The following is a 26,869-nucleotide window of genomic DNA, read 5'->3' as shown; positions in this document are numbered from 1 at the left end:
AGTTGGAACTGACATTTGCCGGTTTTCCTGTGAAGACCAGGGGCCATTTCTGCAGAGGCTGAGGGATTTGCCCCTCACTGGGCAAGTTCCTGATCATTAAATAGTCCCTCTCCGTGCGGGAATCTGGACTTTGCCTAAGATTTGTCTCCTTCTCGCTCCCAAACGGCCGGGTACAGCCCCGGCCCCTCCCGTAGTGTCCCGGCTCCCTGCAAACTCCGGGGCAGTGGCAGGAATTGGGCTGTGACTCGAGCTGGGTGGGAATTTCCTGTTGAAACGATTTCTCAACAGACGATGCAGTTTCCACAAAACCGAAACTTTGAGGGAAAATGTTACTTTTGCTGAAACGTTTTGATTTCCGTTGGGAAAATAGAAATGCAACATTCTGCGGTGGGTTGGTGGGGCCCAAATCGCAGCCTCTCGGGTTGGCGACCTGAACTGAAACCTTCCACTGCGAACAAGTTCAACATTCAGCTGGACTGGCCTCGTGCCCCCGCCTCCCCGTGGACTCGGCTCCTTCGGACTACGTCTCCCATGATGCACCGCGACAGCCCTTCTGACTGAGCCGCATGGGGAGTTGTGGGAGACACATGACTTCAGGGCTGGGCTGGGCCCTGCCCCTCAGGCTCTCCATGCCAGGCAATGAGTGCGGGGTCTGCTCAGTGCCGCGGGGAGACCGGGCTGTGCAGGAGCCGGGGGGGGGGGGGCTGGCCCAGGGCTGCTCCCTCGTTCGGTGCAATAATCCGCTGCCCAGGCTGTTCCAGCCTTTCAGCCATTGCTAAAAACCCAGGGGAATCCCCCAACCCGAAACGGGTCACAACAACCAGCTGCCATGAGGGGCCCCCACCCCCTTCCCCAGCTTGTCCCCTCCTCCCCCATCCCATCAGCCCATCCCCCCAGCCTCCCACCTGCAGGGTGTTGTGGAACAGCTTCCCCACACTGCGGAAGCAGCCGCTCTCCAGCTGGTGACGTTGCAGCCACCTTAGGGCGTCCTCTAGGTGCTTCTCGTCGATGGAGATGTAGGGCCTGGCCTGGCCGAAGGACTTGAGAACGAAGGCCGTCAGCCTGGGTGGGGAGAGGGACACGCTGCAGGAGATGCTGTGGGCCAGGAGGGAGGTGCGTGGGGGACGGGGCTGGGGGTCAGCATTGTGGGGGTGAGCAGAGCTGTCAGGGGAGCCCAAGACGGGAACGGGGTGGGGGTTTGGAGTGAGTAAGTGGGGCAGAGCTGTGTGGGGAGCAGGACTGGAATAGCAGTGGGGCTGGGGGTCAGGCTGCAGCCTGGTAGACCTGTTAGGATATAGATATTCAAGCCTGTCTGTAAAGGCCTATATTTTAAGAATTTAGGTGTATTCTTATCACTTAGCAAGTTATAGAGGTATAAAAGAAAGAATCAAAATCACTCTCTGTATGTGTAAGGGACAATCTGAGGCCTGGTTCTTAGGCTAAGGTCTTCGGCTAAGCAGCAGAGGCAGCCATAAACTGGCAAGTGTGTGGTCACATCCTCACATTCCAAACTAGTCACATTGAAATAAGGGGCTATTGGGCTGTTAGGAATTCAACCCTGTCCTGATATTCCTGTCACCTCCAGAGAAAGGGAAGAGCCTAGAAGATGTAAAAGGAAACTTAGTTTGATAGCATCCTGTCTGGCAAGAACTCACTTATCAGTAGCTGGGGTGTGAAATCCTCGCTTCTGTATTGTTTTGTATTTTTATTTGCATGGTCTCTGTCTGGTTCTGTGATTGTTTCTGTCTGGTGTATAATTAATTTTGTTGGGTGTAAACCAATTAAGGTGGTGGGATACAATTGGTTAAATAACCATGTTACAGGATGTTAGGATTGGTTAGGTAAATTTCAGCAAAATGATTGGTTAAGGTATAGCTAAGCGGAACTCAGGGTTTACTATATAGTCTGCAGTCAATCAGGAAGTAAGGGGGGAATGGGAATAAGAACAGGAGGTGGGGGAATTGGGATCATGTTTTGCTAAGGGGGGGAATGGGAACAGGGAATGGGAACAGGGACACAGGCAAGGTTCTGTGGTGTCAGAGCTGGGAAGGGGGACACTAAGGAAGGAAACGAGAATAATTTCTTGCTGGAAGTTCACCCCAATAAACATCAAATTGTTTGTGCCTTTGGACTTCGGTTATTGTTGCTCTCTGTTCATGTGAGAAGGACCAGGGAAGTGAGAGAGTGAAGGAATAAGCCCCCTAAGAAGGCCCTGCCCACTCAGAGCCCTGACTCGCCCGTGCCGTGCGGCCCCTCACCAGGTGTTGCCCGTGGCGTCTCTCTCCCCAAAGGCGCTGTAAGAGCCGTCGTTGTGCTTATAGAGCAGCTCGCGCTGGTAGCCTGCGGAGACGGGAGAGAGACAGCGAGTCCTGGATCCGCTCACCCCCAGGGGTTAGAATCCACCCCCAGCCTGCACCCCGTGGGGCCCGCTAGCCCTCCTCTCCCCCACGATGCTGAGACTCAGAGATTCCAGGGGTTGGTTTGAATAGGGGGCTGGATCCCAACCAGCGCCCCCTAGAGGGGAAAGCTCCTCTCCCATTGCCTGAACCCTGAGTCAAACAGTCCTTATGTCCTGGGCCTCGGGACTGGTGCCCCAGAGAGGAAAGGCCAAGGATCTCATTCCCTGACCCCCAGAGGTGGCATGGACAGGGCCCTCGCATGGCCCCGCCATGCCCTGGGGGCGCAGGGGCAGGAGGACACTCACCGCTCTGGAGGAATCCCTTGGCCTTGTCTCTGATCTCCGGGCTCAGCTGCCCGCTCTTCTCCAGGTACTGCTGGATGTAGATGTTGGGAGCGAACCGGACCATGTTCTGCTCTCCGCAGCCGTAGGGCATGGCCAGCAAGCGGTCTATGTTCTGCAGAGCCGTGCCCATTATGTCTCCTGGCACCAAGGGAGTCAGGGGGAGCAGAGAATTACCAGGCTGCGCAACAGCTGCCCTATCCCTAACACCACGTCAGTGGAGCCCTGGCATGTGGGGGCCCAGAACCCCCAGTTCGATTCAGGCCTGGTGGGGTTACGTGGATACGTGGTGATGAATGCTCAAGATGCCAATGCCCTGGCACAGCTTCATGGCACCACCGCGGGAGTCTATTGCCCCTCGCTGGGGTCGAGGCCCTGGAGCACAGACTGCAGGGACCAGTCCTGCCCCGGCCCCAGACACCCACTAGACCTCATTGGTCTTTTCCATCCGTGATGCCCCGGCCTCTCTGATCAGAGCGCTGGGCCACAGACGGGCCGGCTGGCGAAGGGCACCGTGCTCTGGCAGGGATGGGGCAGGGGAATTCCTTACCCAGGACAGTCACATGGGCCCGCTCGGACCCCGCCAGGACGTTCGCAGGCAGCTGCAAGGAGATTTCTTCGGACGCTGCGTAACACGAAGGCAAAGACACACCGTTAAAGGCCTGTTAGGAACCTGCACCTGCCTCCAGCCAATCAGATCCCTCCATTCCTCGCCGTACGGGGCTCTCGTACACACGGGGACCAGGCTGCAGGGGAGAGGAGCTGGCGTAAAAGGGGCCCAGTCAGACTCGGGAGCAGGAGCCGGACGTGCTCGAGCCTTCGGCCCGTGGCAGACGGTTCCATAACTGCCCACTAGGGGGTGCATCTTCCCCGGGCAGCTGGGTCTGGACCCTGTCCCAGGCAGGACATTGGCCTGGATGCCCCCTGGTCCGGTCCAGCCTGTCAGCTCCTGTGCCCCTAGCTGGGCCATCCAGCAGCTCAGCCATCACTGACGTGCCGCAGCCAAGAGACTCCCCGTGTTAGTGACACCCACTGAGCCCCGCACAGGCGCTGGGAACCTACCTTCCTGGCAGAGCAGGGAGCTGTGCGCCTTCTCCTCCAGGATCCCCCCCGGCTGTGGGGAAGGAGCATCAGACAGAAGGTCAGGAGAAGGGACCGCGCACGTCACAGCCTGACAGGGCCTGCTGGGTCAGCCAGTGCCGCTAGCCAGGGCAGGATCATCCCCTACAGCCCGTGCTGTGGGGCTCAGGGTGTCATAAACAGATAGTTAAGGGTTAAGGTCTCTTTTACCTGTAAAGGGTTAACAAGGTCAGTAACCTGACGGACACCTGACCAGAGGACCAATCAAGGGACAAGATAATTTCAAATCTCTGTGGAGGGAAGTCTTTGTCTGTGTTCTTTGTCTGGGTTTTTTTTCTCTCTTTGGATCTAAGAGGGGCCAGACGTATATCCAGGCTCTCCAAGTTTCTTGAAGTATTTTCTTCTATTCAGTATAGTGAGTATTAGAAAGGCGGATTAGTCTTATAATTAATTTCTGTATTTGCAAATGTGTGTTACTGGAGAAATCTCTTTATTTCTGTTTGCTGTTACTTTGATTATTCTGAGAAAGGAGTGTGGGGGGGGGAGTCTCTCCAGATTTATAAGTTAGACCCTGTATTTTTTCATCCTGGTGTTACAGAGATAGTGTTCTTTCTTTCTGTCTTTTAATAAAATCTTTTCTTTTTAGAACCTGATTGATTTCTTCCCTTGTTTGGAATCTCAGGGAAGAGGAGGAGGGAGGGGGGAAAAGGGAATCCCTCTTTGTTTGATTCAAGGATTTTGAATCAAGGTGATCTCTCCCAACGACTAGGGGAGGGGGAAGAAGGTGGGGGAATGGTTGATTTCCCTTTCTGTTAAGATCCAAGGAGTTTGGATCTGTGTTCCCAGGGAAAGTTTTTGGGGAACAGAGAGTGTGCCAGACACTGAAACCGGGCTGGTGGCAGCAAGAACCAGATCTAAACTAGGAGTTAAGTTTAGAGGAGTCCATGCAGGTCCCCAGCTTGTGGACGCTAAAGTTCAAAGTGGGGAACAAACCTATGACACAGGCATATCCAGCTCTCAGCGCCCCAGCGATGGGGCTCCCGTCCCTTCCCCAGGGAGACTGTTCCCAGCCCAGCAGATCTCGCAGCTTCTTCCTCTTCAGTGCGGAACTTCCCTCTGCTAGTTCCCTCTGCCCCCTCGAGCCCTCCCGTGTGTCACACTCAGCCCCCTCGAGCCCTCCCGTGTGTCACACTCAGCCACCCCCCTTGGGGTAACCCCCGTCTCTGTCTGCCCCAGGACTCTCCCGCCAGCTCCCTGATCTCGCTGGGATGGGGCTGTGTGACGGGGCAGTGCAGGTCGGGGTCCAGGATGTGGACGGTGCGGTGCTGGGGCGTTATTTTCTGTGTCAGGACAAAGAACAATCACAAGTGCAGACTCGGCCCACGGCCACCAGGGGGTGAGACCCAGGCCCCGGATCTCCCTCCGCCCTGCCCAGAGGCCCCGACCAGACACTGACCTGGACCAGCAGGGGCTTTATCACGGTGTCCACTCGCCCCTGGGCCGGCACCACGGCCAGCTCGTTGCCGCACAGCTCCTCGGTGCGCAGAGCCTCGGTGCTGACGGTGAAGTTCACCTCCCCTGCAGAGCAAGGCGGGAGACGCCCCCGTTAGACAGACCAGCGCCCCTGCCCGAGGCAGAGAGGAGCCCGGGTCCGAGGGTGGGAGGATACTTGAAGGGAAGGGTGGTGAAGAAGGGAGAGAATAGTAAAAAAAGAAAGAAAATGAAGAGAGAGAGAGAGAGGGAATGGGGAGAAAAGAGAGGGAAGGCCAGAGGGGAAGGGAAGGACGGAGGGAAGTGACTGTGGGAAATGGTGATTAGGACGTAAGAGGTTTCACTGCTGGGGCATCCTCTCAGCCCCCTCCTCCGCAGCTCTTCTCATCCCCTCTGCTTGGTACCAAGCCCTGAGTGACCCCATCCTACGCCCTCCTCCTCACTCCCAACACAGAGCCTCCAATGCCCCTTACCCGTCTGTCCCCCACGCAGAGCCTCCAAAGGCCCCTATCTGCCTCCCTAGCGTGAAGGCTCCAGCCCCCCTTCTCTGCCCCCCCCACTGTACAGAGCCCTCCCACTTCCCTGCCCCTCCCCTCCGGCACAGAGCCCCCAGCGCCCCTTACCCAGGCTGCTCGCCGTCACCTCCCACTGGAAGGTTTTCCCTTCGTCTGCACAGAGGCAGCTGGTGTAGGCGCCGTCCTCGCCCGCCTGCACCTGGAACTGCGCAGACTCTGCCAGTGTCACCCGCACCTGTGGGGCCCAACACAAGAACCCCCTTAGGGCTGTGGGGGACGTGCTCACACGCGCCAGCTCCAGCCGAGACGTGTCCCCTTTGGGGCTCAGGCCCCCTCACCGCGATGTGCTGACCCCAGTGGTCACAGGGTCACAGCCAGTGACTGCCGGTGACACTCGCCGGCCTGCGCCGCTGCCCAGCCCCCCAGCCCCAGGTCACTGGCCCCAGCAGCCCCCGCAGCCCAGCCCCAGGCGGCGCTCACCTTGATGCACTGCTGCAGGTAGTTGAAGACGGTGGCCTTTAGGGCGAAGGCCTCTCCCCGGATCACGGAGTACGGCAAGGCCAGCTCCACAAAGAAGGGTTTGAAGGCCGTGAAGGTGGCCGTGGGCGAGAGCCCAAAGCCCAGCTCCGCCGTGCAGAACATCCCAGCTTTCCACTCCGTGATGGTGTCGGGCACCGAGACTGGGACGTCCTTGGAGCCCCCCTCGCTGGGCCGGGATAGACACAAAGCAATATTAGACAAACATGCAACTCAGGTTTTCTCTGTCATCCCACCTCAACCTCTGGATAGCAGCTGTATGTTGGACAGTAGTATAGAATCCCAGGGAATGTCCCTTGTGGACAATGGTGGCTCCACATTAAAAGAATTTACGCACAGGCGTCCTCCAGATTCATGTCCCCGTCCCAGAGAATTGTGACCTGGATGTGGTGGAGCGGCATGAGTGTTTCCATGATCCTGAGAGCGATGCTGTCAGGAGTCTCATCCTCCTGGCAGTCACCCAAGGCAGCAAGGTTGAAGGTGAGGTTCCAGACAAACATCAGTCTAATCCCCGTCCCCCCAAGTCCTTAACCGCAGAGCAGGCGGATGAGGGAGAATAACTGAACCCTGGGAGGAGGGCTGGGGATCACTTATTGGACCAACTGAGCTGCTGGGACTCATAGGGAACTCCCCGCTAGCGGGGGATAGAGGTTGCAACCAAGCCGAAGAGAAAGCAGGGAGGTCGGAAGCAGCCCAAATGTAACTGAGAGAAGACTGGTTAGGTATACTAGGAAGAGACAAGTGAGGCACTCCGTGCCTCTTTCCCTTGGGCGCTGGGCCAGGACCTGGAGAAAAGGGAGGGCCCAGTCCCCCTACTTTCCCCTCTGCCTATTCATTTGGGGAACAATATATTGCTTGGCACCATCAGAGAAGCCCATCCCAGGACTTTCAGGGTAGGAAAAACTGTTGAGCCATGACCTGTCCACTAGGCCTGCTGGCCTCCGAGTGAAAGCCACTACCAATGTCTATTGACATTAAATAATTACTGTCTGGCCTGCCCTGTTGTCTGATCTCCCATCGTTTTCTCCAAATGTGCTTAAAAATAAACATCGATATTCTCTGTCAAAATTATAATTATAAAAAATTAAAATTGAATTCTGCCAAGCCTGGACACAGGACTCAATTCGGCCCTTGATAAGGCCCCTTCGGGCTACTACGGGAGCACACAGGGGGCTTAAAGCAGCCGTAAGCCAACATGAAGCGTGCTTGCTGGCTGGCACAAAGGTCTCTCTCCTCTCAGCTGGGGGCTGAATCTACCTTCAGCTGCTCTAGGAATGTGGAGGCCAGAAAGGTGATGCAGTGCCATCGCTGTTCCCCTTCCTGAGGCGTGCCAAGTTCAGTCCCACTGCTCCTTCTCTGTCCCTGTTGTCTGGAGCCTTTATCTGGGGTTAGCTCAGGATATTTGGATTCAGCACAGAAGCAACAAGGGAAGTCTTTAGAGCAGAGGTCCCAAAACTGTGGGGTCCACCCCCGTAAGGGGGCATGGAGAAATGTTCAGGGGTGGGGCACGGCTGGCTCAGGCCAGCTCTCATGCAGGGGAGGGAGCGCCACCAGCCCTGCCCTACACCCAGCTCTGTTCCAGCCCCACCCCCAGCCATGGCCCCATCCCCAGCCTGGGCACGGCTCTGCACCTGGCTGGGGGCCTCGCTGCCAGCCCCCAGTGCGGCACGGCTGCGGCTCCACTCCTGACCCCAGCCCCGCCGTCACCCTTGGCCCCTGGCCATGGCTCCGTTCCCAGCCCGGGACAAAGAGTGGATGCAGGGGTGAGGCCAGGGGCAGAGTCGCACCCGGCTGCAGGCCTGGCATCCAGCCCCCACTGCAGCCTGGATGCGGCTCTGCTCCTGCCCCCGCCCCGAACCTCAACCCCTGGCCACAACTCTGTCCCCGGCCCTGCTTCTGTCCCCAGCCCCACCCTCAGCTGCAGCCTCAGCTCCCTTATCCCTGTTTGCTGCCCCCACCCCTTGGAGCCATGGCCCCACTTCTGACCCCAGCTCCAGAGCAGGGGCAGGGGCAGGGGCAAGGGAAAGAGGGGGCACAACCTTCAAAAGTTTGGGGACCACTGCTTTAGAGGGCCAGGCATAGAGGCTGCTCCATAGGCAAGACCTGCAGTAGCTCCTCACTCACCCCACAGGGACCAGGTCCCATAGCCACGTCTCTGGGAAGTAGGCACGTGGCGCTGGCGCCTCCTCGGTGCGGGGCTCTGGCTCCGGCAGGGCGTTGCCTAATCCACCACGCTCCATGAGTACGTTCATCCTCAAAATCTCGGGTCTATTGGAAGAGTCTAGAAAAGTGCGAACGGGAGTAGCCAGGCTCATCACCTGCACACGGGCAGCTTCAGGCACAGAGGCCTTTCCCCCACACCGACCCTCCCACCTGCAACAACGCCCCTCCCCTCCGCAAAAACACCACTAGGCACACTACCCCTGTCCACATTCACCCACGCCAACACCCCTCCTCCACACAGCGTTAGACACAACGCCCTCCCCTCACACACCCCAACACCCCTCCTCCACACAGCGTTAGACACAACGCCCTCCCCTCACACACCCCAACACCCTTCTCTCCCAGCGTTAGACACAACGCCCTCCCCTCACACACCCCAACCTCCCTCCCCCACAGTGTTAGACACAACGCCCTCCCCTCACACACCCCAACACCCCCCCCACAGCGTTAGACACAGCAATGCCCTCTCCTCCCCCACCAACACCCCTCCTCCACAGTGTTAGACACAGCAACAATCTCCCCTCACACACTCCAACACTCCTCCCCCCAGCATTAGACACAGCAACGACCTCTCCTCCCCCACCAACACTCCTCCTCCACACAGCGTTAGACACAATGCCCTCCCCTCACACACCCCAACACCCTTACCCCCACAGCCTTAGACATGGCAACGCCCTCCCCTCACACACAGCAACCCCCGTCCCTCCCAGCGTTAGACACAGCAACAATCTCCCCTCACACACACCAACCCCCCTCCCCTCACAGTGTCAGACACAGCAACGCCCTCCCCTCACACACCCCAACCCCCCCAGCGTTAGACACAGCAACAATCTCCCCTCACACACACCAACCCCCCTCCCCACACAGTGTCAGACACAGCAACGCCCTCCCCTCACACACACCAACCCCCCCGCAGCGTTAGACATGGCAATGCCCTCCCCTCACACATGCCACCCCCCTCCCCCCACAGTGTTAGACACAGCAACGCCATCCCCTCACATACCCCTCCCCCCACCGTTAGACATGGCAGCGCCCTCCCCTCCCCCACCCCACCAACAGCTCTCCCTGGCAGAGTCTCTGACATTAGGTGGGTCTGATTATTGTGCAGTTTATAAAGTTTATGTCTGGTCCTGGATGTTGGTCAAAGCCGGCAACAGATCAAAATAAACAATCCAGTCATGAGCCCTTCCTGACCCCTGCAGTGATTAGCTGATGTCCTGAAGCAAGAGATTTGATAGCCTTGCACAGCTCCAGCTCTCCAAGTATATCTCTACACTGCTGTTAAATACCCATGGCTGGCTTGTGTCAGCTGACTCAGGCTCGCAGGGCTCGGGCTCCAGGCACCAGCGTAGGAAGCAGGTGCTTGGGGCGGCCAATTCAAAGGGGTGGCACTCCATCTGATATTGGGGTGGCACATCCGGGTCTTCGTCAGGAATTCAGCGGCGGGTCTCTCATTCCCTCTCTTCCTCTTTGCACTGCCGCTCAATTGCCGCCGAAGAGGAAGAGAGGGAGGACCCGCCGCTGAATTGCCACTGAAGAAGCAGCGCGATTGAGCTGCCGCTGAAGTGCTGCCGCTCGTCTTTTTTTTTTGCTGCTTGGGGTGGCAGAAAAGCTGGAGCTGCCCCTGGCTCCAGGGCTGTTTAACTGAGGTGTAGACAGTCAGGCACGGGCTGGAGCCCGGACTCTGAGACCCTGCATGGGGAGAGGGTCCTGGAGCCCAGACTCCAGCCTGAGCCCGAAAGTCTACACTGCAATTAAACAACCTCATAGTTCGAGCCCCGTGAGTCAGCTGACATAAGCCAGCCACAGGTGTTCACTAGCAGTGGAGACAGACCCTCTGTGGCCACAGTATCTGACTCCATAACTCCTGAAGCTTCAGTGAATCCTCCAGAATTTATTTCTATTTGTTCTAAATCTCCCAGCTGTCTGTTCATTCAAGCAAATGTCCCCTGGGTCTCATATTGTGCGGCAGGATCCAAAGCAGGGACTGAGCTCTTTCCTCTAAATCCATCAGAATCTGAAACATCTCAGCAAAGTCCCCTCCTTCTCTTCTTTTTTTCTAGACTAAACTACCTTCATTCTGCCACGAAATCCCTCATCGGCATTGCCTTTATCTAGGCCTTGCCCAGCTCAGGAGCAACAACCAAAACTGAGTGCAAGGCTCCACATGAAGGTGGTCAGTGCTCTCGCTAACACCATTGAGACACGTTCTCTGTAACCTACCACTAACGCGGGCTGGCTTTTCTGAGTGCTGCTTCACTCTGGGCAGATGGTTTCATAGCGACTCTGAGCGACTCTCCCTAGCGACTCTGAGGGCTTTCCCCACCCTGACCAATCCCATTTCTGGCCTTCAGGGAATGGAGAATCCATAGGGAATTTCAGAAACAAGAAGGATGGGAACTCACCCCCTGGACTTCCTGGAAGGCCGACCTTCAAGTGGGATTGACTGCTGTATCTGAAGATCGGAATATCAGGGCAGATGAAAGGTTTCTTGGTGTTGGCATTGGTGAGAATTTTCAAAGCTGCATCCTGGGAAAAAGGAAAGAGGGGAAAACAATACAACCAGCAAAACACTGTACAAGAGGCAGCAGCAAGAGGCTGTTTTTTGCTGCTCATTTAAAGGGAAAGTAACTATGAAGCAATAAAGCTGAAATACTAGCAGACCCAAGACTGTGGTACTATATCTGTGAGTTTGCTTGGATGAGAGGAGGCAAGTCTCCTAAACTCCAGATGCTCACATAACAGCAACTCATCACACAAACAACCCTCCCAGCCCCACTGCTCAACCTGGACAATGCAATGAACAACCAGTCTAGCAATTCAATTTGACAAAATACCCCACTCACTGCCATGCCACTCTGCCCTCCACAAACCCACCCTCAGATGCTGGAGAAACAGATGGGCCTTGTAGCATTAGTTGACCTCCAAGGTCAGCATGTTCTGGTGACTCAGGTTTCTGGTGCATTAGAAGGAGCATTTCCAGCAGATTGAGGGGAGTGATTATTCCCCTTTTGGCACTGGTGAGGACACATCTGGAGTATTGCGTCCAGTTTTGGTCCCCCCACTACAGAAAGGATGTGGACAAATTGGAGAGAGTCCAGCGGATGGCAATGAAAATGATTAGGGGGCCGGGGCACATGGCTTATGAGGAGACGCTGAGGGAACTGGGCTTATTTAATCTGCAGAAGAGAAGAGTGAGGGGGGATTTGATAACAGGCTTCAGCTACCTGAAGCGAAGTTCCAAAGAGGATGGAGCTCGGATGTTCCCACTGGTGGCAGATGACAGAACAAGGCACAATGGTCTCAAGTTGCAGTGGAGGAGGTCTAGGTTGGATATTAGGGAAAAAAAATTCACTAGGAGGGTGGTGAAGTACTGGAATGGGGTTACCTAGGGAGGTGGTGGAATTTCCATCCTTAGAGGTTTTTAAAGCCCAGCTTGACGAAGCCCTGACTGGGATGATTTAGTTGGGGTTGGTCCTGCTTTGAGCAGGGAGTTGGACTAGATATCTCCTGAGGTCTCATCCAACCCTGAGATTCCATGATTCTATGACTCCCCAACTAGACTGAGGGTCTCCTGTAGAGAACACCCCCCAGCCAGTTTCCCCCTCCTTTTTTAACAACTCCAGCAGCTCTGCTGATCACCACTGTGGCACTCTCCCTGTGTCCCTGCAGCCCAGGGAGGGAGGAAGCAGGAGAGTGTTTGGCTGCTGGCTGAGCTCCTCTCCCGCCACTTGGGGCTGCTGCACCTTCTTTGCTTCTGGAGTCACATGTGTTGCCTCTGCCGCCACTCTTTGACTCACCTGGGCGGATGGTTTGCAAAGCAGGCAGCAGCGCTGGGACTCCAGCAGCAGAGAAGGCGCAGCAGCCCCATGTGGTGGGGGAAGAGCTCAGTCAGCAGCCAGCCACCTGGCTGTTTCCTGCCTCCCCTTGGCTGGAGGGACACAGGGAGAGTGCCACTGCCAGGCGCAGTGCTGCCTCCTTGCTACTGAGCGTCCCCGCCAGAGGCGTAGGGTGACCAGGTGTCCAATTTTTGACTGGAACATCCGGTTGAAAAGGGATTTTGGTGGGTCCGGGGCCATTGAGTGTCCAGTTGGTGACGCTGCACAGCAGGGCTGGCAGGCTCCCTGCTAGCCTCCATGCTGCGCGGCTCCTGGGAAGCAGCTGGTATGTCCACCTCGGACTCCTACACGTAGGGGCAGCCAGGGGGCTCTGCTGCTGCCTCCACCCCAAATGCTGCCCCTGCAGCTCCCATTGGCTGGGAACCGTGGCCAATGGGAGCTGCGGGGGGCAGCACCTGCAGACGGGACAGCGTGCAGAGCCACCTGGCTGAGCCTCCACATAGGAGCCGGATAGGGGACATGCCACTGCTTCCAGGAGCTGCTTGAGGTGTGTGCTGCCCAGAGACTGCACCCCTGACCCTCTCCCAGGCCACAATCCCCTGCCCCAGCCCTGATCCCCCTCCCGTCCTCCAAACCCCTCAATACCAGCCCTGATCCCCCTCTTGCACTCCAAACCCCTCATCCCCAGCCCCACCCCAGAGCCTGCACCCCTGATCCCCCTCCTGTCCTCTGAACCCCTCAGTCCCAGCCCAGAGGTCCCTCCCACACCCTGAACCCCTAATTTCTGGCCCCACCCCAGAACCTGCACTCCCAGCCCAGAGCCTGTACCTCCTACCACCCCCTCACCCCTGCCTCAGCCCAGAGCCCCCTCCCATATTCTGAACTCCTCGGCTCTACCTTCCAGTCTGGAGCCCTCTTCTGCATCCCAACCCCCTCATCCCTGGCCCCACCCCAGAGCCTGCACTCCAAGCCAGAGTCCTCACCCCCTCTCGCATCCAAACCCCCTGCCTCAGCCTGGAGCCCCCTCCCGTACTCTGAACTCCTTCTGGCCCCACTCCGGAGCCCACACCCCCAGCCGGAGTCCTCACCCACTACTGCAACCCAGCCCCCCGAACCAGCCCAGTGAAAATGAGCAAGTGAGTGTGGGTGAGGAGAGCGAGCGGGGGGGTATGGAGTGAGCGGGGGCGGGGCCTCAGACAAGGGGTGGGGCATGGGCGGGGCCTCAGACAAGGGGTGGGGCAAGGGTGTTCGGTTTTGTGTGAGTAGAAAGTTGGCAACCTTACAGAGGCATCCTGAGAAATCGGGGGTGGAGGGATATGACCTTGCATGCCCCCCGCATGTGTCACCTCTGCTGGGGAGGCATATGCCCCCTGAGCTATATTAAAAGGAGCTCACTTCAACTGCAAGTTTCCTTGGTTTTGCTTCTCAGATATTGTAGAACACAGATTTTAACTTTTTAGGGGCAAGAGTAACATCTTTGCTATATGATACAGAACTAAGTAACACTCGGGAATAACACACAAGAATAACCTCAAAGCTTATTCCAACAAACGCAGAGAGTGATTCAGCAGGTCTGAATGAATTGCCTGTGGCTTCCTCACTCCACGCGCTGCATGGACACACCGAGACTAGAGTGCCGCTGTGTCCCCACCACAGGCATCCCGAGGAGTCTGGGGGGCATGTGACCCCCCCAGAATCTTTCATTTGTGCCCCCCCACTAGCCACAGCTCCAGAGTTCTGCACCAGCCCAAGACTCTAATGGTGCTTTGCCTGTGGAGCACAATGCAGTAACCCAAGACTTGAGGTGACAAAGGCCTGGATAATGGTAGCAAGGTCCACGCCAGACTGAAAAGGTTGCAACAGTTTGATCAGACTTATGTGGAGAAATGCTGCCCTGGCTACAGCTGCTGTCTGATCAACTCAAAGCAGCTATAGTCATTGTGAGCTGCACATTGCAAACTTGTGGGCGACAATCTCTGCCATCTCTTCTGGTTGTTTTCCCCAACCTAATCGCAGCCTCACCTGAACAGCCGGACAGCTCTGCTATGCCCCAGTCTCAACTGGACTCTGGGTAAAGCACTTGACTGAACCTTTGTGGCTTTGTGTTGAAATAAAATTATTCCATAATAAGGGGCAAGTTTGTCACGTACACATAGGAAAAAGGAGCAGGGAAAAATGCAGCGTCAGCTATGGATAGTCTTAACTCTGGAAGATCCTTCGAGAGGAAATGTAGCCAAACTCCAAGCTCGCCGACAATGGAACTTTCTGTGCCTGCATCCTATAGATAACTAACTACTTGGTTTGCAAACTAACACAAGGGGTCACAAGAGGGGCAGATTCATGTAGCTTGCTAATTATGTATGGTAATGATAGCAAATGTTGGCCAATCATAGAGCTATAGATTATCATAGTCAACTGTATATAATACTTTGGTGTAAGTGTGTTCTTTGTTCTTGCTGACTTATGAGCTCAAACCCAATTGAAATAAACGGATCGCCCCTCCTGGGGCTCCTTGCTTGACTAGCTGTGTCCGTCTCTCCTTATTCCTCAGCTGGAATGGACAGAAATTTCTACAACAGTGTGATGGACACAAAGAGCTGCACGTCGGCAGCAGACAGAAGGCATTGCAAGCTACGCCTCCTCACTCACGCTCCTGGCACTGCACAGACCCACTGAATAAAAGCAGGAGACAAGGCAGGACCTTGGAACACGCACTCAAGCACTCAGGAGCGAAGAGCGAGATCCCAGCACCAACCTCTGGGATCTCTGTTGAAGGGACAAGGCTACTTGAGGGCGAGTTTCTCAGCTCTCTCTAGGGTCCACAGGTGAGTCAACAGCCCCTCATGATCAGCGGTATCTCAGGCAAACCAGCACTACCATGTCCCTCCCACCATGGGCCTCAGCATAATCGGCGTCATTTCATTGACTCCAATGGTGCTGTGTCAATTTACACCAGCTGGGGATCCGGCCCTTTTGACTTCAATGGTGTTAGGACCATTTACACCAGCTGGGGATCTGGCCCCATTACCTATGTATATTTCTCTCCCTGATTTTGAGGCTCCAGGACAGCAACTGTGGCTTCATCACACTCTGGCCTCCACATTTACTTTACCTTAAATAAACGGTAGGAGTCACTGTCAGAAAACTGGACAGACTGGGGCCTTCTGTGACGCCACTGCCAGGGATCCACGTAGTCAGGGTATTCAGAGAAATATGGACAATCGCCTGACTCGGGCTCTCGAGCCGCAGCGGGATAGTCTCCTTGGGGAAAACGGGGGAGCAAGTTATAGACCTAAAAATAAACAGACAACATGAGGTGTGGAAGCTAAGTCAGAGCCCAATTCAAGCCCCTTCTCTGACAGATGCATCACCCCACAAACCTCCCCAATCGCCCTGGCCAATCTCCAGCACAGATGCCTCCCTCCACCCAACCCCATCTCCCGCATGGGCGTCTGTCGCTGCAGCTCCCCCACATCCATTCCTTTCTATCACCCTGGAAGGGACAACTCCCACAATGCACCTGGCCAGTTGTCCCCTGCTGTACATGGGGGGCAGGGTATTCTCCTGCCCCTGCCCCTGGGGACCAGTCTGCTCTGGAGAGTGAGCTCCGGTTACCCCGGCCATTATCTCAGCTCCGAGCTCCATGTTCCCAGCTGGAGCCAGGGGGAAGGGGTGCCAGGAGGAGGGCACTGCAAGGGCTGATGGGAGAACAGGCAAGGCAAGCGGGGACCCCCCAGAGTTAGGGGGTGACAAGTGCCATGGGAGCAGCCCTCAGACTGGGAGAGGTGGCCTCGAGGGGTGTCCCCCAGCGGCCGTGCATCGCCCTCCCTGCGAGGGGGGAGGACTCGTCGGGAGGGGTCGGGCGAGCAGCCGAGCTGCTCTGGACTCACCGTGTCGACGCTGAGCTCGGCCTTGGGCTTCATGAGCAGCACGCTCTGATCTACGGCGCGGACGGCGCACAGGGACCCGGGGGCAGCCTGCACCCGCAGCTGGAGCTCTGAGCCCGGCAGGGCCCGGTCCTGCGAGAAGGCCAGCTTCACCTGGCGAGGCACAGCGCGTCACAGGGGAGGGGAGAGACCCCCGGGGCAGGGGGAGACAGGCCCGGGCGGGGGGCAGGGGGGCAGGCACCGAGTGTCACTCCGGCCCCACTGGCTGAAGGGCTGGGGCTTTGGGGGTTGCTGCTGGGGGTGGGGGGTTGAAGCAGCCCAGGCTCATTCAGTGCCCCCGTGGGACGGCTGAGGGAGCTGCGGTTATTCATAGACACCCCAGAGCGATTGAGGTGGATGGGGGTGCAACGACCCTGGCGCTGCTGTGAGGCCAGGAAGGGAGGGGCTGGGGGCACCCAGCGATGCCCCTGCTCATGGCTGCTGTTATGGGGCAGGGAGCGATACCCCCACCCAGAGGCTCCTCCGCCCCGAGCCCCAGGCTCACCTTGTTCGGGAGGCACTTGGCCAGTTGCAGCCGGGCGCGGTCAGCAGCCATCTCGCCATCGGGCAGCACCGTGTAACCCAGCACCTTGGCAGCGGGTGCCAGGTCAGCGCCAACGGGCAGCTCCACCGAGAAGGAGCCCTTCAGCCCTAGGGATGGTGGGAAACACCCAGGGGAAGTCAGGCCCAACCAGCAGAGCCTCCTCCCTCAGCCCGGCCCCTGCTCAGGGGGCTCAATCCCCAGTCGCCCTTGAGCGCCCCTTATCTGCACAGACCCCTCCCCCGCCACTTACCAGCCCCCTCCCTGAGGTCCAGCCCCTTGTGGAGGATCCTGGCGATGGCTCCCTTGGCCACGACCTGCGGAGGAGGAGACGGGAGTCACTGAGCAGACGCTATATGGGGGGTTGACAAACGTCCCGACGTGGGGATGGCCACGCAGGCCGGAGTCGGGGCAGGGTGCGGCCTCTCCTCCCCATGGACTGAGCCAGCAGAGGTTGGATGCAAGGAAGAACATTCAGGCAGGTATCCCAATCCCCAGCCCCCCCAGGCCAGACAGCCCCTGCTCTGGGGCCAGATTGGAACCAGAGCCCTAGTGGGGAAAGTGGAAAAGCCCCGTCCTGATCTAGCCCCGCCCTTTTCATTGAAAGGAACTGTCCTACTGCCCACTGGTCTGTCGTGGGGTCACAGCGCTGATTCCGTACCTCATGCTCATACGCACACACACACACACACACACACACACACACACACTTCAGTCTCCCAGGACGGGCTCACCAGGAAGATGAACTCCAGGCTCCTGGACCCGTTCCCCAGGGCCTCCCTAGCAATGATGTAATCCACCTGGAGCTGCTGGGCCTGGTCGCAGGGCAGCACCCCTCCCAGCCAGCGGATTTTCAGGAAACTCTGGCTCTTGGAGTAGAAGGGCTCCAGGTTACGATGGGCATCCGGATAACTGGGAGAGACTCTTCCAAACACAGAGCTGCCATCCACCTGCTTGAAGTGCCCCTGGGGGATAGAGAGAGCGATGGGGATCATCAGGGATACAGAGTGCCTAGCACAGGACAGGAATGCCGCCAGGGCAAGGCAGGCTTTGCCAACTGATTTCTTCATTAAGACCCCTCACCCTGTGTCCATAAGAGTTGTAGTAGAGAAAGAGAATCTGGAGCACTGGGCCTGGTGTAAGACCTGAGGCCTGAACCACAGTCAACATAGCCAGGCCATGCTATGAGCAAAACTCAGACGCTTGCTTACAAGTCCACTGTCTGGTACATGAACTTGCTAAAGATATGACTAGTGTTGCTAAAACACAGGCTTTCCTAAGAAGTAGTAGGTGTTCATGTAAACGCATTCCAGAAGGCTAGTACAGGTACACCCTAACCTAGAGTTCTCACGTAACGACATAAACACAATCCTTGGAGATGGTACAGGAACACGCCGACCCAAAGTAAGATAAGAATGGAATGACAGAATAGTGAATGGGGATGTTTTGTTTGAACCAGCCCGTACAAGGTGTAGGGTTGGTAACTAACCATATCAGGAGTGTCATATGTAACTTGTTTGCATCAATGTATAAAAGGGGAAGTCATAAGAAGGGCACCTTTGTCCAGCTGAGGAAGCAGCAGACAGTCCCTCTGCTGACTGAGCTGGTCCACTGTCATGAGCATACATATGTTAGTGTACCTGCAACCACAGAACCAGGGCGCTAGGACCGTGCTTCGTGGACCATAAACCTAGCCAAGTGTCTTCATCACTGAACTGTGCCTGTGGTCTTTCTTTATGAGTAACATTGAGGTCTGCTGAATTAGCAAGCTGCACTCTCTGCTAGTGCTGATAACACTGGAGCTCCAAGAACAGAAGCACTGAGCAGCTGTAACAGGTTAGCAGCCTAGACAGCGTAACCGCAGCAGAAACAACATTTCTTAGCACTTAACAAAAGTGACATGGAAAACCCCAGTGGTTCGAATGGGGCAGCCTGACAGAGGCAATGCAGCAACCGCTGAGCTGCTGGGCCCAGTTCTGGGTGTCCTCATACGTCAAGTGCAGGTGTCCAGTCCAGCCGAAAGGAGATGATCAGAGGCTGGAGTGCAGGATCCCCACAGATGTTGGGATGCCCGTTACTTACCCTCAGAGTGACCCTCCCAGTCCAGCCGGAGGTGTCCAGCTCGAAGGAGGCTCTGCCAGACTCGTCCGTCAGGAAGGTCTGGTCCTGCTTCACATCTCCATAGCTAACAAAGAGCTGCAGCTTCTCATTCTTCAGCGCAGAGCCACCTGCCGCCTTCAGGAGCATCTGAGCCGGGAGAGACGCACAACTCAGGGGAGCAGACTCCTGGGAGAGTGTTGCCCACTAGGGGCTAAAGAGCTGGCTGGGGGCAGAAAGGGACAGTGTGATCCAGCCCTGAGATGCTCTGGGAAAGCCCAGGGCTGGGATGGGTGTTGGGGTGAGGACTGAGGGGCATTAGCAGATCTGGGAAGAAGTTTTGGCAGGACTGGAATAGCTGGGGGTGCTGGGGTGAGCACTGAGGGGTAACAGGTTGTCTGAACCCTTGAGCCCTCCCTTGGGATGTTGGACTCTACAGTCCAGCCACCCCCAGGCCCTGAATTAACCAGGGCCTCAGATCTCCCAGCCCCCTTGCTTTGCTTACACACATTCCCTCTGAGTCCCAGCTGGGTGGTGGCCAGGTTGGGCTTTAAGATTAACCCCTGAGGGACAATGCGGTAGGCAAGTAAGGAACCCGGGTGTAACAAAGGAATTTCTAAACCACAGTCACAGACGGCTCAAGAGTTACAGATCTTTGCCAAAGAACAAATGTGCTGATGAGCACCCTTCCCTAGTCTGACCTCACCCTGCCTCTGACTCTGGGGCTTGTCAACAGCTCAGGCTGGGCAGAATCCCTCCCGGCTTGTCTGTCTCCAGCCAGGCCTTCTGGCACGTGGTGATGGTCGGCACGGCTTGCACAGAGCAGTGACCCCTCTTAAGTAGAGCCTCTCTGGACCCTCCTGCCATGTGCTCAGCTGGAAAACTCCTTCTCCCTCCCCCAGACATGCTCACCCCACCTGCAGGCCCTTTGGTAGAAAAAACATTGTTCTGTGGGGGTGGGCCAGTAGTTGAGAAACAATCAAAACTGATGGCGCTAGATTGCCATCTTGAGATCTTCTCTAGGATCGTCCTTCAGCTAAGTGTCGCATACCTTTTCTAGGCTGGGCACCTGTCAAGAATGCAATTCGATAATCTACCTTGCGCAAATTTACGTGTGTGCACAGCACAAAATACAAAGGGACGGTACCTACCTGTTAGTAACTGGAGTTCTTTGAGATGTGGTGCCTATATGTGCTCCACTTCTGGTGCATATGTGCCCCATGCGATGCAGATCTGAATGATTTAGCCACCAGTGGCCATTGGTTGTGCCTGCGCCCTGCATACCTCCCTTGGGCACCCCCTTACCCAGGGCATAAAGGGGGAGGAGCTGCCAAACAACCCTTTGGCTCCATCCCAACTGTCAAGACCATAACAATAGACTTGTCAGTAAAGGGGAAATGGAGGTGGATTGTGCAGAACATTTAAACAACACATCTTAAAAACGGTATGTAACTTCCTTTTCTCCACCAAGTGCTTGTCTATATTCGCTCCATTTCTGGTGACTCACAATGTATCATAAAGCTGGAGAGGACTGAGTCTACTGAAACATTCTATCATACAGCTTTGTCGAACCAAGCATCAGGAGATGCTTCACAATTGAGTAGTGTCTGGTAAAAGTATGTACACTACACCATGTAGCAGCTACACACATCGGTTAAAGAAACACCCTACAAAGAAGCAGTGGAAGCTACCTGAGCCCTTATAGAATGTAATCTAACCTGCCCAGATTGTTCTAAATTCTCTCTCATAAACTATTGTAATGCAACTGGACACCCACTTGGAAACCCTCTGCATTGAAATTCCTTCACCCCAGGAACCTTTCAGTTTGGAAGAGACACCTCGTGGGTTTTTTTTATTTCTGCTCATACAGAAGCTGTTCCATACCCCTAATCATTTTAGTTGCCCTTCCTGTACCTTTTTCAATTCCAATATATCTTTTTTGAGATGGGGCAACCAGACCCGTACACAGTATTCAAGATGGGGATGTTCTATGGATTTACATAGAGGCATTTGGATAATTTCTGTCTTGTTATCTATCCTATCCCTTCAAGCTCTGTCTTCCAGATAGAAAGACAGGGCTTGAAGGACATCTAATGTGTAAAAGCCACTTCACCCCTCAAGGAATGGGGCTTAGGAAAGAATACAGGTAAAGGTATGAAATGGTTTAAATGATAGTCTGAAACCACTTCTGAGAGAAATTTAGGATGTGGTTTAAATGCCACATTATCTTTATGAAAGACAGGCTATGATGACCTTGTAATCTGTCAACCCTTTGAGCTGATGTAAATGTTATGAGGAATGAAGTCTTCATAGACCAGCGTAGACCAGCTCAAACAGATGGTCCATCAGTCAGATAAGCACCATATTAAGGTCCCATAATGGAGGAGGCTGTTGCTCTGGGAGAAAGACTCTGTTTACTTTAGGGTGAGAGAAAACTGTATAATGTTGGGCTGGTGGATGATGTGGCAAGTTTACCGCCAGATGAACCTGTACTGAGCTTACAGATGGTCCAGATGTTTTCAAGGACAGCAAATATTGAAATATATCAGGAATCGATGGCCCTGTTGGGAGCAGATTGTGTTGAGATGACCATGCAGAGAGGTGTGTCCATATCGCAGCCTAGGTACACCCTACTGGACTATTTCTGCTCTGAACTAGGATGTTTTGTTCATCTGCAAAACAAGTTTTTTCTAAGTCCAGTAACCAGGCAGTTTCCATGTCATCAGATGCAGTGATATCAGGTCTGGGTGAAGAACAGATCCATTGTTCTGGCTGACTAAGTCCGGACACAGAGGTAGTACAACTGGAGGGGACAGTGACAGAGATTTGAGTTCTGGATGCCAGTATTGTCTGGCCAAGCTGGGGCTGCCAGTATGACCAAGGCTTTCTCCTGTCTGATTTTCTGTAAGACACATGTATCAAAGGAACGAGAGTATAAGCATAATGTAGTCCCTGAGTCCAGAGCACTAGAAAAGCATCTGCTTGAGAAGCCAGACTCTGCCCCCCTGTGAAACACAAGGTGTTGCATTTTCTGTCATGCTTAGTCGCAAGCAGATCTGTGTGAAGAGCTCCCCATCAATGTAAAATGGATCTCATAACTGAGTCTTTTATGGACCATTCATGATTCTGCAACCGGTGTCTGCTCAGAGGATCCAACAGCATGTTCTGTAGACCTGGCAGATAAATTTCAGAAATCCTAACGTTGTGACATACATACCAGTTCCACAGAAGGATGGCCTCTCTACATACGGGATGGACCTGCTCCTTCCTTCTTTGTTTACATAGAACATCACAGTGGTATGGTCCATCATTATCTGGATGTTCTGGCCATTGATATGGGGTGGAAAAACCATGCAAGCAAGTCAGATGGCCCCGAGTTCCAGAATGTTGAACTGTTAGGGTCTCGAGATGAGCTGCTCATCCCAGTGCACAAGCCTGGGTCAGGATGGGCTTTGTGAGCATTAACGGTGAGAGAGGCGCACCCTTGCAAACTTGCTCCGGGTCATTCCACCAGCTGAAGGAGTTCAGGACGTCTTGTGGAATCTGCACTTTCACACCTTTGCTGTGTACACTGCAGACAACCTAAATGGTGAGTCTTGTGGATGGAGTCACCAATGTGCATGAAGCCATATGACTAGAGCCCTACCAAATTCACGGTCCATTTTGGTCAATTTCATGGTCACAGGATTTTTAAATCGTATATTTCATTATTTCAGCTATTTAAATCTGAAATTTCACGGTGTTGTAATTGTAGGGGTCCTAACCCCAAAAGGGGTTGGGGGGTCACAAGGTTATTGTAGGGTAGGTTGTGGTACTTCTACCCTTACTTCTGTGCTGCTGCTGGTGGCGGCGCTGCCTTCAGAGCTGGGCAGCTGGAGAGCAGTGGCTGCTGGCTGGGAGCCCAGTTCTGAAGGCAGAGCCATCGCCAGTAGCAGCACATAAATAAAGGTGGTATGGTATGGCATGGCCACCCTTACTTCTGCACAGCGGCTGGTGGAGCGCTGTCTTCAGAGCTGGGCGCCCAGCCAACAGCTGATGTTCTCCGGCCACCCAGCTCTGAAGGCAGCGCAGAAGTAAGGGAAGCAATACCGTGACCCGCCCTAAAATAATCCTGTGACCCCCACCCCCACAACTCCATTTTGGGTCAGGACCCCTAATTTGAAAAATGCTGGTCTCCTCTGTGAAATCTGTATAGTGTAGAGTAAAAGCACACAAAAGACCAGATTTCATGGGGGAAGACCGGATTTCACAGTCTGTGATGTGCTTTTCACGGCTGTGAATTTGGTAGGGCCCTACATATGACCCAGCAATTGGAGACTGTAGTGGGTTAGCTCTGGGTCCTCCCGCTCTGGGTCAGTAGGAGGTGTCACCCAGAGTCAGGGAATTAGCAGAGTAATAAGCAGTCTAAGGTCTGGCCCTCAGGCAGGGCAGGACAACGAGCAATCAGTGGGTTCTGGCCCTCAGGCAGGGCAGAGTAAACCAGCAGTCTGTGAGCTCTGGCCCTTAGGCAGAGGCAGAGCTGCAGTGAGTCTAGGAGCCCAGACCCTCGAGCAGGGCAGAGCATCAAGCAGTGTAGGGGCTCAGGCCTCAGGCCAGGCGGAGCACCAAAGGGTCTGTGGGCTCAAGAGGGGGGTTCTCTGACCTCTGAGGCGGGGTGGAGCAGTAGACAGTCTATGGCCTGACATCTTGGCTCAGGAAGACGGCAGACAAACACAGGCCTCGTGGCCTAAGATGGGGAGGCTGCCACCCCGAGGGGGGGAGGCAGAGGGTAGGGGGACCCAGGCCCTCCCGACTCCACTGGGTCCCAGACCAGGGCCCTAACAGTGGCGGAGTGTTCCGCCACTGGGTCAGAGAGGAATCCAGCTGCAATATGTTGACTGGGTGTCTGGCAGCAGTGCAGCCAGGTTGGGGTCGGCTGTCCCTGGGCCACTTCCAACCGTCCCTCCGCGATGTACCTGAATCTGCGGGGATCCTCCATTTCCTCTGGGTACAAAGCTAGCGGCAGTCCCATTGGCTCCTCTGTGCCTCGGACGGCTGATGGCTCCGGCAGGTCTGGCCGTTCTTCAGCTCGGTGGGGCGCCTCTTCAATCTCCAGCCTTGGGAGCAGACGGGAGATGTCTGCCTCCTCCAGTGGTGGCCCAACAGAGCTCCAGAACCCGCCCTTTATACTTCCTGTCCCACCCCTTAACTTCCAACGGGAGGGGAAATCCCGGCCTGACTGCATCCACCAGGGTCTACTGAGTGACTCCTCCCCCTCAGATTAAGTGGGAGGCCACTCCGTCTCACCACCGAGGCGTGTCCTCATTGTGGTTTGCGACTTGGTCTGCACTGGAGTGATCGGAGCCAATGTGTTGTTGAAGCTGGCTGTGGCAGGTAGGCCTTTGCTGCAGCAGAGTTTATGAAGGCTCTAATGAATCCCATTTTCAGAGTGGAAATTAGATGAGACGTGTCCTTGATTATCGTTAGTCCCAGAGTGGAGAACAGTGTCAAGATTTATCGAATGCTTTCTGTGACCGGTTGGGGAGACGAACCCTGCACCAACCAGTTGTTGAGGTACAGTACTCTAAGATGCTGTTCTTTCTAAGATGGGTTGCTTTCATAGCCAGGCATTTCATGAAAGTCCTTGGAGCTGTTGATAGCCAGAATGGCAGCACTCTGTACTGATAGTGTGTGTTGCCCACACAAAAAAACAGATATTTCCTGTGTGCTGAACGGATGGAAATATAGAAATATGCCTGGTGCAGACAGAGAGCTGCAGAATAGTCCAGAGGATCCAGGGAAGGAAGCATGGAGGAGATACTTACCATGTGAAGCTTGAATTGGCTGTGACAAAGAGGGAATTTTCTGTAATATTTTCAGGAAGCCTATCTGTATCTCAGTTTCCCTTTGTGCTCTGTATTGCTACCCAGTCAACCTAGAGGCGTGCAGGAGGCATGAGGTATGTGTGTCACCTAGTTGTCTGGGTGGAATGAATAGGGTCATTAAAGAACGGTCTGGAACCAACCCAAATCACCAGAAGGTCCAGCGAAACAAAGAGATGTCCCACAACTGAACAATGCGCACCTAACAGCAGGAAACTCCAGTGGGTGGGACATGTGAACTGAGCTGGAGAACAAAGGGAACAAGATGTCAGGTAATCAGGAGGAGGCAGCCCTTCCGAGGGACTCAGCTGCTTTCACTGGGGTGGACAAAAGACAGAGGGAGAGAGAGAGAGACCAAATCAGGGATGGAGTCCATCACAGCTTGGCTAGATCATCATGGCACATTGGCATACAAAAGTGTTCAGATCCCTGAGGTATAATACCGGACACCAACCTTCTGACTTCTTGGAGTCCAGAAAGTAGTGGGAATAAAACCACTGTCCCTGAAACAGCTGAGGAACCTTCTCTGTTGCTCCCAGAGATATGAGTGACTGAACCTCTTGCTGTAATAACCTTGCATGGGAGGAGTCCCTGGTGGGGTGGGGAAGATGGATCAGGGTTCAAGAGGACTTGGAATTGGATCAAGTATACTTGTTGAATTACCTCCAGTAGGTACTCACTGATCAGTGGTAATATGGGTCCAGACTTCCTGGAAATAATGTGAATGGTCTGCAAATGGGGTGGGAAAGGGTAAAGTCATCTGAGACTGGTTGGCAGCTCTTGATGGAAATGTCAAACTCACTGCTTCAGGGAAGAGAGGGGAGGGCTAAGAGCTGTAGTTATTGTAGAAGACAGGTTTCGTTTGTGAGGATGTTGCTTCTCTCTGGACTGCTCTGAAGACCTCTGCTAGGTGTGGTAGAATGGAGCAGTAACGGGATGTCTCTGAAATGGACGAGACTGCTTCCTTTCAATCTGTGGGGTATAAATACCCAGGGAGTGTGGCGGGAAATCTTTTTGCATGTGTAACACTGGACCCAAGGTCCCCTTTGTGGCAACCAGTAGAGAGCACAGGGGGAAGAAGGGTCTAGGGAGCCCCTGAGTCTGGGATGTCTCTGTGACAGTCTGTACCCTTATATTCATCCTGTTTACAAGACTATGATACATTTTGTACAAAGTATGTCTTGTGAGGTATCATTGGAAAACTCATACTTTGTTGGTCATTATTGTCTTGGTGAAATGTGTGGCTACATTGTATGTAAAGTTATAAGATTCTACTGTATGGTATTAATAAGACATGTTCCATGTCTGGAAGGCAGTCACAAACCGGTTCCCCAGAGACAAAAGTATAGCTGATGCCTAAGCCAGGTGTCAATGAAATCAAATGGATCGTCACTTGGTTAAGTGGCCACTCTTCGGCAGGAGAGAGGATGTGGGCAAAAAATCTACATCTCGAGAAAGAAACAGCTTGAGGTTCCCATCCAAACAGACTTTCTGTCTCCTGACCTTCAGCTGGAGATAATTCTCAAAGAAGAAGAAAGGAGAGCAGATGCCCCAAATGATGTCTCCCTTTCTCTCTACCCACAGTATCGACAACACCTGAAGAACAAAGGAAGCAGCATTGGACTGGGGATGGATCCACACTGAAAGAGATTCAGCCAGTAACATGTAGTGAGAGAGACCTTTGCTTTGAATATACTTAGCTTGTTAAGTTAGGTATTAGTTACTTTTTACTTTTATTTTCTTGTAACCAATTCTGAAGTTTAGGCCTCATTACCTGTAATCACTTCAAATCTATCTTTTGTAGTTAATAAATTTATTTTACTCTTTGATTTAAAACTGGGTGTTTGGATTGAAGTTTTTGGGAAACTCCATTTGGGATAACAGGATTTGTGCATATCATTTCCTGTTAATAAAATGAGGGACTTTATACGAGCTTGTATTGTCCAAGAGGGCACCGGGCAATACAAGACGCACATTTTTGCGGTAAAGTGTGGGACTGGGAATTTTCTGGGGTTGCTC

General features: G+C 54.4%; 1 protein-coding gene across 3 annotated transcripts in view; it reads right to left on the bottom strand.

Annotated features, from left to right (window-relative positions):
* The window catches only part of LOC123356521 (alpha-2-macroglobulin-like protein 1), a 56,246-nt gene that overhangs the window by 8,320 nt on the left and 21,057 nt on the right, over nucleotides 1-26,869 (bottom strand). For all 3 annotated transcript variants that reach the window (XM_044999851.1, XM_044999852.1, XM_044999853.1), the window contains 16 exons: nucleotides 18,975-19,139; nucleotides 17,627-17,857; nucleotides 17,146-17,209; nucleotides 16,857-17,002; nucleotides 16,316-16,465; nucleotides 15,538-15,717; nucleotides 10,992-11,115; nucleotides 8,488-8,644; nucleotides 6,307-6,532; nucleotides 5,935-6,061; nucleotides 5,277-5,398; nucleotides 3,803-3,854; nucleotides 3,291-3,365; nucleotides 2,705-2,881; nucleotides 2,259-2,340; nucleotides 906-1,062 (listed from right to left, as the gene is read on the bottom strand). In XM_044999851.1, coding sequence (XP_044855786.1) covers nucleotides 906-1,062; nucleotides 2,259-2,340; nucleotides 2,705-2,881; nucleotides 3,291-3,365; nucleotides 3,803-3,854; nucleotides 5,277-5,398; nucleotides 5,935-6,061; nucleotides 6,307-6,532; nucleotides 8,488-8,644; nucleotides 10,992-11,115; nucleotides 15,538-15,717; nucleotides 16,316-16,465; nucleotides 16,857-17,002; nucleotides 17,146-17,209; nucleotides 17,627-17,857; nucleotides 18,975-19,139 — 2,235 coding nt within the window. The remainder of the gene's footprint in view (nucleotides 1-905; nucleotides 1,063-2,258; nucleotides 2,341-2,704; nucleotides 2,882-3,290; nucleotides 3,366-3,802; nucleotides 3,855-5,276; nucleotides 5,399-5,934; nucleotides 6,062-6,306; nucleotides 6,533-8,487; nucleotides 8,645-10,991; nucleotides 11,116-15,537; nucleotides 15,718-16,315; nucleotides 16,466-16,856; nucleotides 17,003-17,145; nucleotides 17,210-17,626; nucleotides 17,858-18,974; nucleotides 19,140-26,869) is intronic.

The sequence above is a fragment of the Mauremys mutica genome, chromosome 25, assembly GCF_020497125.1.
Source record: "Mauremys mutica isolate MM-2020 ecotype Southern chromosome 25, ASM2049712v1, whole genome shotgun sequence".
In the NCBI taxonomy this organism is placed as follows: Eukaryota; Metazoa; Chordata; order Testudines; family Geoemydidae; genus Mauremys; species Mauremys mutica.
The sequence above is the reverse complement of the archived record's forward strand: the minus strand, read 5'-3'. Positions and strand labels throughout refer to the sequence as shown.